Here is a 10508-nt window from a genome sequence, read left to right on the forward strand (position 1 = left end):
TGAAGAATTTGGTTTTGGAAAACCAACAGCAGCACCACAACCACCACAACCACACCAACCAGCAGCATAACCAGCAGCAGCAGCAGCAGCAGCAGCAGCAGCAGCAGCAGCAGCAGCAGCAGCAGGAGTCACCATGAGCCCCCGTCGCTGCTTAAGCGCGAGCAGTTTGGTCTTGGGGAACCCGCAGCAGCACCCCAACCACCCCCACCAGCAGCAGCAGCAGCAGCAGCAGCACAATCACCAGCAGTAGCAGCAGCAGCAGCAGCAGCAGCAGCAGCAGCAGCAGCAGGAGGAGTCACCATGAGCCCTCGCCGCTGCTGGAGCGCGAGCAGTTTGGTCTTCCGGAACCAGCAGCAGCACCCCAACCACCCCCACCAGCAGCAGCAGCAGCAGCAGCAGCAGCAGCAGCAGCAGCAGCAGCAGCAGCAGCAGAATTCACCATGAGCCCTCGCCGCTGCTGGAGCGCGAGCAGTTTGGTCTTGGGGAGCGCCTGTGCCACGTAGCGGGGGAGGTGTCTGTACAGCTCAGGATGGGTTCCGGGATTTGAAAAGTCATTTACAATTATCATTTCTTTTAAAAGTTTCGGAGAAGTTCTGTTGAAGACGGAGTGCAGCGAGCGCAGCAGCGCGGACAGCAGCTCGTTGTGCAGCACCACCACCACGGACACCTCCTGCGCTGCTGCTGCTGCTGCGCCTCCTGCTGCTGCTGCTGCTGCTGCTGCTGCTGCTGCTGCGAACTCTGCCCGCAGCTCCGCGCACTCCGCTGTGTCGAAGGAAGGCACTGGCCGGTCCAAACTCAAAGTGTCGCTCAACGCAGAGTTGAAGCAGTAACCTGCGCAGCAGCAGCAGCAGCAGCAGCAGCAGCAGCAGCAGCAGCAGTGCAGCAGCAGCAGCAGCAGCAGCAGCAGCAGCAGCAGCAACGCAGCAGCAGCAGCAGCAGCAGTGCAGCAGCAGCAGCAGCAGTGCAGCAGCAGCAGCAGTGCAGCAGCAGCAGCAGCAGCAGCAGAGAATAAGGAGATATGCACAAAAGTGCAAGGGAAGATCTACAATTAATGTCAACCATTGAGACATATTTGGATTAAAAGTATTTGTGGAAAAATAAATAAAATGAATTTTATTTAATTCTTTTAATTCAAAATTCAAAATTAATTCTTTTAATTAAATAAAATAAAATTAAACTGGAAGCACCCGCTTGCTCCGCAGCTACAGTCTCCCCTTGAAAGCGTGCAGCAGCAGCAGCAACTGCTGCAGCAGCAGCAGCAACTGCAGCAGCAGCAGCAGCAACTGCTGCAGCAGCAGCAGCAACTGCTGCAGCAGCAGCAGCAACTGCTGCAGCAGCAGCAACTGCTGCAGCAGCAGCAACTGCTGCAGCAGCAGCAACTGCTGCCGCTGCTGCCACTGCTGCTGCTCCTGCTACTTCTCCTGCTGCTGCTGCATTTACTGCTGCTGCTGCTGCATTTGCTGCTGCTGCTGCTGCATTTACTGCTGCTGCTGCTGCATTTACTGCTGCTGCTGCTGCTGCTGCAATTACTCGTATAGTAGAGGCGCAGCTTCTCTTCGGTTTGATGCTACTGCAACTGCTGCTACATCTGCTGCTGCTGCTGCTGCTGCTGCTGCTGCTGCAGCAATTACCTTTGTAGGAGAGTCGCAGCTGCTCTTCAGTTTGCTGCTGCAGCGGGGGCTTCGGCTCCCACAGGCGGCGGCCAGCAGCATCAACTCCGACGCGGCCGTGGAGGAATTCTTCAGTTGCTCCTTTGAAGACCTGCGCAAACAATGCAGTCTAGCTAGCTAGCTAGCTGGCTAGCTAGCTAGCTGGCTAGCTGGCTAGCTAGCTGGCTAGCTGGCTAGCTAGCCAGCTAGCTGGCTGGCTGGCTGGGTGGCTTGATAGGTGGCTCGCTAGGTCGCTAGCTAGCTAGCTAGCTAGCTAGCTAGCTAGGTGGCTTGGTAGCTGGCTAGCTAGCTAGCTAGCTAGCTAGCTAGGTGCCTTGGTGGCTGGCTGGCTGGCTAGCTAGCTAGCTGGCTGGGTGGCTGGCGAGTTGGCTGGGTGGCTAGCTGGCTGCCTGGCTGGCTAGCAACATGGTTAGCTAGCTAGCTAGCTGCCTCGTTGGCTGGCTAGCTAGCTAGCTGGCTAGACGGCTAGCTAGCTAGCTAGCTGCCTAGCGCTGGCTGGAAGAAGAGCTAGCTGGGCAGCCAGACAGGTAGCTAGCTAGCCAGCTAGCTAGCTAGGCAGCTAGCTAGCTAGGCAGCTAGCTTGGCTGAGAGCTAGCTACGCAGCCAGCTAGCCACAACAGCGAACTAGCCAGCAAGCTAGAAGGATAGCTGCCTCAAGAACTGGTTAGCTAGCTAGCTAGCCGGAGAGCTAGCAAGCTAGCTAGCTAGCTGGAGCGCCAGCTAGCTAGCTAGCTAGCTAAAAAGCCGCAAGCGCAGATGCCACCAAGACTTTCGCTATCTACCCAACCCCCAACTGGAGATGCAGCTACACAGCTAGCTAGCTAGCTAGCTAGCCAGCTAGCTAGCTAGCTAGCTAGCTAGCTATATGGCTGGCTAGCTATATGGCTAGTTAGCTGGCTAGCTAGCTAGCAAGCTGGGTAGCTAGCTAGCTAGCTAGCTATATGGCTAGCTAGCTATATGGCTAGTTAGCTGGCTAGCTGGCTAGCTAGCTGGCTAGCTAGCTAGCTAGCTAGCTAGCTAGCTGTTTGGGCGCACCGTCTCTGTTCTCTCGGAGACGGTGAGGAGGGCGGGAAGGCCTTTGACGAGAATTTCAGTTTGGTTAAATTCGAATTCGTTATCCGCTGATTTAGGGTTTGGGTGGCTGCTGAGTTCTCTGGGGGCCCCCAAACCCTTCTGCGGCTCCAAACCCTCAAACCCTAAACCCTCCTTTCCCAAAACCCTAAACCCTAAACCCTCGCCCCCGCAACAACCCGCAGCAAACAAGTACAAACTTATGCACGAAAACCCCAAAAGGGCCCCCAGCCCAAACCACAAAAGCAAAACCCTAAACAAGCTGGGGGCCCCCAGGGGGCCCCCCGGGGGGCCCCCTAGGGGCCCCCCAGGGGGGCCCCCCAGGGGGCCCCCAGGGGGGGCCCCCGGGGGCCCCTCTCCCTTGACCTTAGCTGCGTGGCGCTGCCTCGGAGACCCCTGGGGGCCCCCAGGGGGGCCCCCAGAGGGGCCCCCAGGGGGGCCCCCAGAGGGGCCCCCAGGGGGGCCCCCAGGGGAGGCCCCGGAGGGGGCCCCAGGGGGGCCCCCAGGGGGGCCCCCGGCGTTGGGGGAATGCTGGAGGGGAGAGACACCCCCTTTGCGTCTCTGCAGCGCCATTTTGCTGCTGCTGCTGCTGCTGCTGCTGCTAGCTAGCTGCTGCTGCTGCTGCTGCAGATCTGGGAAGGAGACAGGGGGCCCCCCGGGTGGAGACAGGGGCCCCCTGGAAGAGTCTGTTGGCGATAAAGGGCTCACGCAAAGGGCGAGGGTTTAGGGTTTAGGGTTTAGGGTTTAGGGTTTGGGGTTTAGGGTTTTCATTTTTGCAGGGAAGGGGAATAGGCACGGGTGCCGACGCAACACGGCAGGGGCCCCTGAAACGGAGAGGTTTTGAATCAAATGACTGTTAAATAAATAAATAATTAATTAAATAAATAATTAATTAATTAAAAATAATTAAATTAAATTAAAAAGAACCAAAAAGGGAGAGAAGGCGCAAGTAATACGCTGAGACAGACTCGGTGGCGCTGCTGCTGCTGCTGCTGCTGCAGCAGCAGCAGCAAGTGGTCCTCGAGACTCTGTCGCTGTTTAAATTTGTGAAAATAATAAAATAAATAAATAAATAAATAAATAAAAATAAATAAATAAATAAATTTAATTCAAATAAACCATTTGTGGCTTTATTTCCGCCTAGGTCTGCGCCACCGAGCTGTCTAGACACCCGAAACGACGCGGCTCAACAGCCCAGAGTCGTTTTCGTTTCTTCTTTCCAATCAAATCATTTTATTTCTCAAATTCTTTTATTCATTTCAAATTTTGTCATTTAAAATGCTTTTATCTTCTTAAAGTCGACGGAGCAGCAGCAGCAACCCCCTGCTGCAAACCCTAAACCCTAAACCCTAAACCCTAGACCCTCTGCAGTCAGAACCCGAAACCCAGTGGGTGGGTAGCTAGCTTACTGGCTAGCTAGCTAGCTAGCTAAACCCAGTAGTGGCTAGCTAGCTAGCTGCCTCCCGCCAGCCATTTGCACACAGCTGCAAGTAGCTAGCTACAGCTAGCTGCGCCGCAGCAGCTGGCCGCAGCTAGCCAGGAGTGGCCAACCATAACTAGCTAGCTGTGGCTAGCCAAGTGCAGCTAGCCGTAGCCAGCAGATCAGCGACAGCTAGCTAGCCGTGGAAAGCTAGCTAGCTGTAGATAGCTAGCTAGCTGCAGCTAGCTATCTACAGCTAGCTAGCTGCAGCTAGCAAGGCGTAGCTCGCTAGCTGTGGCTAGCTAGCTGCAGCCAGTCGCAGGTAGCCAGCTAGCTGTAGCGAGCCAGCTGTAGCTAGCTAGCTGCAGCCAGCTAGCTGCAGCTAGCTAGCCACAGCCAGCTAACTGCAGCCAACTTACTCTAGCTGGCTAGCTGCAGCTAGCTAGCTGCAACCAGCTTGCTCTAGCTAGCTAGCTGCAGCTAGCTAGCTGAACCGTCTCTGCTGCACCCGGGGCCCCAAAGACTTCAAAAAGAAAAAGACAATTAACATTGACTTAAATGAGTTAAATGACTTTTCCAATTCTTCTAATTTACAAATGAACTTCCAGACATCAAAGACACCCCACAAAACGCTACAAGGGGGCCCCAAACAATCCTACCCGGGGCCTCAACAAAAGGGCACAACGGGGGCCCCCGGGGGGCCCCGGGGGCCCCCGGGGGCCCCCCTGGGCCCCCGTTGTGCCCTTTTGGGGGCCCCCGGGGGCCCCCCGGGGCCCCCGGAAGACCCCGGAGGGCTCTGGGGGCCCCCGGAGGCCCGCTGGGGCCTCTGGGGGCCCCTGTGGGGGCCCCCTGGGGATTCAAAAGGGTCTTTAGAAGGGGCCCCCAGGACTTCTGGGGGCCCCTAGGGATCCCCAGGGCTGTTGGGGGCCCCTAGGGGCCCCCAAGGGGTTCACTGGCCCCAGGGGCCCCCAGGGCATTTGGGGGCCCCTAGGGGCCCCCAGGATCTCGTAGGGGCCCCTAAAGCCTGTGGCCAGAGGGGGCCCCCAGGGGGAACTTTGGGGGCCCTGTGGGGCCCCACACCCAGGGGCCCCCACGGCTCCTAGAGGAGACTTCAGGGGGCCCCCAGGGGCCCCAAAAGAGCCTCTAGGGGGCCCTAGGGGCCCTAAAAGACCTTTAGGGGCCCCTAGGGGCCCCTAAATAGCCTCTGGGGGCCCCTAGGGGCCCCCAAATGTTCTTTAAGGGCCTCGAGGGGCCCCTGAATGGTCTTTAGGGGCCCCCAGGGGCCCCCAAGGGCCCCCATGGCCAAATAAAATCCCAAGAGTCCCTAGGGGGCCCCCCTGGGACCCCCCAGGGGGCCCCCAAGGGGCCCCTCTGGGGCCCCCCTGGGGCCCCCTTAGGGGCCCCGCAGGGGGCCCCTCAGGGGGCCCCCTTAGGGGCCCCCTGGGGGCCCCCTGGGGGCCCCCTGGGGGCCCCTAAAGGGTTCGCTTTGGGTGCTTTGGGCGATGCGATTTTGTTAGTCTATTTTGTGGATTGCATTGTTTTGAAGTGCAGCATTTAAATGGATTAAATAAATTAAATAATTGTTTTTTAATTAAATTAATTAATTTAATTATTTAAATTGAATTAAATTAATTAATTTAATTAAGTGCTTCACTCTTCTTCTTCGGACTCTTCTTCAGAAGACTCTTCCGAACTTTCTTCTGAAGAAGAGGAAGAGGAGGAGCCTGAAGAAAATAAATTAAAACAAATTAAATTAAATTAAATAATTAATTAATTAAATTAATTAAAATAATTAAATTAATTAATTAATTTAATTTAATTTAATTAATTAAATTGTATTTGATAAAGGCTGCGCATTTTACTTCTCACGAAGAAGCCGTAGGAAGCACATTTTATATTTAGAGCTGCAGCAGGGTTTAGGGTTTAGGGTTTAGGGTTTAGGGTTTAGGGTTTAAAGTTTAGGGTTTAGGGTTTAGAGTTTAGGGTTTAGGGTTTAGGGTTTAGGGTTTAGGGTTTGAGGTTTGAAGTTTACTGGAGGGTGCTTTGCTGGGTTTTGCAGCTGCTGGTTGTTTTGCTTTTGCTGCTGCTGCTGGTGCTTTTGCTGCTGCTGCTGCTGCTGCTGGTGCTGCTGCTTCTGCAGGTTTGACTGAGACCTTTGGCAGCGCAGCAGCAGCAGCAGCAGCAGGCTTTTGCTGCTTGTTTGCTGCTGCTGCTGCTGCTGCTGCTGCTGCAGATCCCTTTGCAGCTGCGGGGCCCTTCTCGTCGCTGCTGCTGCTGCTCTCCTCCTCGGACTCCTCTTCAGACTCGCTGCTGCTGCTGCTGCTGCTGCTGCTGCTGCTGCTGCCGCTGCTGCTGCTGCTGCTGCTGCTGCTGCTGAGGGAATATCCCTCATGCACAACGCTGGGGTCTGCTATGGCCACTGCGAGGGCCTCCACGCAGGCCTAAAAGAAAAAGAAATGAAATATAAAATGAATAAAAATGGAATTAAAAATAGATTTAAAAACAGATTAAAAACAGATTAAAAACAGATTTAAAAAGAGATTTAAAGAAGATTGAAAGGTGCAAATGATTAAAAGCAATAGCAGAGTTTAAAGGAGACAAAAAGGAGACAAAAAAGGGAAAAAAGGAATAAAAAAAAGATCAAATGAAACAAAAAAAGGACAAAAAGGCAAAACAAAAAGATGGAAAAAAGGGGAAATAGAAAGAGAAAAAAAGACAAAAAAGGAAACAGAAAAAGACGAAAACCGACAAAACAAGAAATACAAAAAAGAGACAGAAAAGGGATTAAAAAGAGACAAAAAAGAAATAAAAGAGAGACAAAAAGGGGACAAAAAGAGGCAAAAAAGAAACAAAAAAGAGACAAAAAAAGAGACAAAAAAAGAGACAAAAAAGAAACAAAAGGGGGATAAAAAGAGACAAAAAAGGACAAAAGAGATAAAAGGGACAAAAAGACAAAAAGGGTTCAAAAAAGCCGCCAAAAGGCGCTGAAGAGTTGAAAAAAAAAGCCTTAAAAGATCTGAAGAAGAAAAAGAAGAAAAGGAGAAGAAGTGGAGAAAGAATGGAAGAAAAGAGGAAAAAAAAGGAAAGAAAAAGACAAAAAATAAAATAAAAAATCAAAAAAATAAAAAAATAAAAAAATAAAAAAATAACAAACTCCTGCTGCCTGCGGAAGCCGCTTGTCCAGAGGGTCTGGAGGCCGAAAAAAAGAAGGCGCGAAAATCTCGGCGACTTTTTCGAGAGTCATCTAAAAATAAAAATAAAATAAATAAAATAAATAAAATAAATTAATTAAATTAAATTAAATTAATTAAATTAATTTAATTAATTAAATTAAATTAAATTAATTAAATTAGATTAAATTAATTAAATTGAATTGATTAATCCAATTTAATCCGCTCGGGGGAATCCAACTTGTTCTTTAATTTGATTTGTCTGATGCAAATTAAAATTAAAACTTTTGGAGTTTTTGTTTATTTGGAAAAAACATTTTTTGTTTTTTTGCAACAAAGTAATGCTTTCGGAGTTGGTTAAGTGGACTTTGTTTCGAGCATTAAATCAACAGGGTTTAGGGTTTAGGGTTTAGGGTTTAGGGTTTAGGGTTTAGGGTTTAGGGTTTAGGGTTTGGGACTTACTAAATTCCTTGCAGACTGCGTCGTGATTTCCTTTAAAAGGTATAAAATGAACTGCGCAAATAAGCAAAAGGAAAGCCCCAAACCCTAAACCCTAAACCCTAAACCCTAAACCCTAAACCCTAAACCCTAAACCCTAAACCCTAAACGCTAAACCCTTGCTCACCATTACACATTGCTTTTCATTGTGTGGCACTCCCATGAAGAGCTGCGGACAGACAAAAACAGAATCAGCGCCTTTTCCTCTTCTTAATTTAATTTAATTTAAATTAAATTAAATTTAATTTTAATTTAATTTAATTTAATTTAATTCAATTTAATTTAATTTAATTTAATTTAACTTGTTTACTTATTTTCCTCGCGTGGGGTCTTTCCGGTGTATGTACACCAGGGCCCCTTTTCGTTTCTAGAAAAGAAAACTTTTGTTTCTTTTCGATTAAACAATTAAAGTTTATTTTCAATTCATCTTTTATTATTTTTATTTATTTGTTTTATTGTTTGTTGGCATTTAAAAAACAAATAAAATGTTTTTTAAATCCAAAAATCCCAAAATTCAAAAAACACTTTTGCACTGCTAGTTCAGGTGTACGTACACCCCACGCGAGAAGGCCATGGAAGGCATTCAAGTGTCTGTACACCCCAAATAAATGCAAAAGAACCGAAAAGTCTTCAAATAAATTAATAAAATAAATAAATAAATAAATAAATAAATAAATAAATAAATAAATAAATAAATAAATAAATAATTAATTAATTAGTTAAATTATTAGCTAATTAATTAAGTTTAGTAAATAAAATAAATAAATTATTTTATTTATTTATTTTTCTCAAAACTCACTGCCTTCATTTCCGTGATGTAGCGGTTCCTCCCTCCTCCCGCCGCTGCACCCAAACCCCAACCCCCAAACCCCAAACCCTAAACCCTAAACCCTAAACCCCAAACCCTAAACCCCAAACCCTAAACCCTAAACCCCAAACCCCAAACCCCAAACCCCAAACCCCAAACTCCAAAGCCCAAACCCTAAACCCTAAACCCTAAACCCTAAACCTCACGAGGAGCGTGTCGTAGTAGGGTTTTTTGGCCTCGAGGGTTTGAGGGTTTAGGCGTTTGTGCTGCAGCAGCAAACCCTCGTCGCTAAACCCTGATCCAGCGCGGCAGCAGCTTTGGAAGGTTTCCGTCTTGGGGTCGTAAACCGCCAACAAATAAGCCCCAAACACTCCGCTCCGCTTCCCCTGATCAAACCCTAAACCCTAAACCCTAAACCCTAAACCCTAAACCCTAAACCCTAGGCCGCAGGCCCTAGGCAGGGGCCGGGCGCCCCGCTCCGCTCGCGCTGCCCACAAACCCTAAACCCTAAACCCTAAACCCTATGTCCAGCAGAAGAGCCTCAAACAACTTGCTGCGCTTGCCCTGAGGCAAACCCTAAACCCTAAACCCTAGACCCCAAACCCTAGACGCTGCTGGGGCAAAACGTAGGGCGTGGCTGCTCTGAGGGTTTAGGGTTTAGGGTTTAGGGTTTAGGGTTTGTTTTCGGCGGTTTGGGGGCTGCCGGCGCCGCGCGCGGCGCAGCAGGCGCCGCGCGCCGCGGCGCCTAGGGTTTAGGGTTTAGGGTTTAGGGTTTAGGGTTTGCCTTTCCGTAAAAAGCGCCAATCGGGACCAAGTCCACGGAGTCCGTCAAACCCTCGACATAATCTTTTTTCACTTTCAGCCAATTGTTGCAGCGCTTCGAGGGTTCGTAAACCTCCCCCAGCGCCTTCACCATCAAACCCTCGCAGCCGCCTGCAAACCCTAAACCCTAAACCCTAAACCCTAAACCCCGCTGCTGCTGCTGCTGCTGCCTCTACTGCTCCTCTGCTGCTGCTGCTGCCTCTACTGCTCCTCTGCTGCTGCTGCTGCTGCTGCTAAACTGCTGCTGCTGCTGCTCCTAAACTCCCCCTCCCCCTCCCCTCCCCCTCCCTCCCCGCTGCTGCTGCTGCTGCTGCTGCTGCTGCTGCTGCTGCTGCTGCTGCTGCTGCTGCTGCTCACTGCGGATGGCCTGGAGGAGGAAGGTGGAGAATTCCGCGGGGGAGCGGACTGGGGCGTGGGTTGCTGCGCGGAGCCTGGGGTGTACGTACAGCTGGAGGGCGCGGTGCATGCGCTCGCGGCGCTGCAGCAAATTAGTTTTTAAAAGAGACTTTCCATTTAAATGCATGCAATCGAAAACAAAAACTGCAACTTTTACTTTTATTTCCGAGACTTCCACCAGCTTCCGCCGCCGGCTCGCCAGCACCTGAAACGGCAGCAGCTCCAGCGCCTCCCGCTGCTGCTGCTGCTGCTGCTGCTGCTGCTGCTGCTGCTGCTGCGGCTGCTGCTGCTGCTGCTGCTGCGGGGCGGCGCTGCTGCAGGCGACGGCTTCGGCGTCGAGGATGCAGCTGCGCGTGGAGCTGTCCAGACACTGCAGCACCAGCGCAGCAACGTCGGGGTACTTTGCTGTTATGTCTTCTTGTCTTCTGCTGAACAGCCGCACCACCAAAGGTCCTTTTGCTGCTGCTGCTGCTGCTGCTGCTGCTGCTGCTGCTGCTGCTGCTTCCGGTGTTGCTGCTGCTGCTGCTGCTGCGGCTGCTGCTGCGGCTGCGGCTGCGGGCGGCGAACCGGCGGCGCCCGCTGCTGCCGCTTCCGGCGCTGCTGCTGCTCCTCCCTCCGCAGCTGCTGCCGGAGATGCAGCAGCAGCAGCAGCA

At 51.1% G+C, this 10508-nt stretch overlaps 2 protein-coding genes across 2 annotated transcripts; both read right to left on the reverse strand.

Moving 5' to 3' along the window:
* Positions 1–295: 295 nt before the first annotated feature.
* ENH_00056050 (hypothetical protein) lies at positions 296–3314 on the reverse strand (the record flags this gene model as incomplete). The annotated part of the gene is made up of 4 exons (XM_013581640.1): positions 296–831; positions 1188–1761; positions 2706–2843; positions 3108–3314. The coding sequence occupies 4 exons, from the start codon at positions 3312–3314 to the stop codon at positions 296–298; spliced, it is 1455 nt and encodes a 484-aa protein (XP_013437094.1).
* A 2497-nt stretch (positions 3315–5811) lies between these two features.
* ENH_00056060 (DNA ligase , related) lies at positions 5812–10508 on the reverse strand (the record flags this gene model as incomplete). Its single annotated transcript, XM_013581641.1, has 7 exons — positions 5812–5885; positions 6194–6602; positions 8629–8672; positions 8918–9023; positions 9151–9201; positions 9494–9570; positions 9817–10508. Coding segments are annotated over 7 exons (1453 nt in total), but the record flags the coding sequence as incomplete, so codon positions are not given.

This window comes from Eimeria necatrix, genomic scaffold, assembly GCF_000499385.1.
Source record: "Eimeria necatrix Houghton genomic scaffold, Enh_scaff460, whole genome shotgun sequence".
Taxonomy (NCBI): Eukaryota; Apicomplexa; class Conoidasida; order Eucoccidiorida; family Eimeriidae; genus Eimeria; species Eimeria necatrix.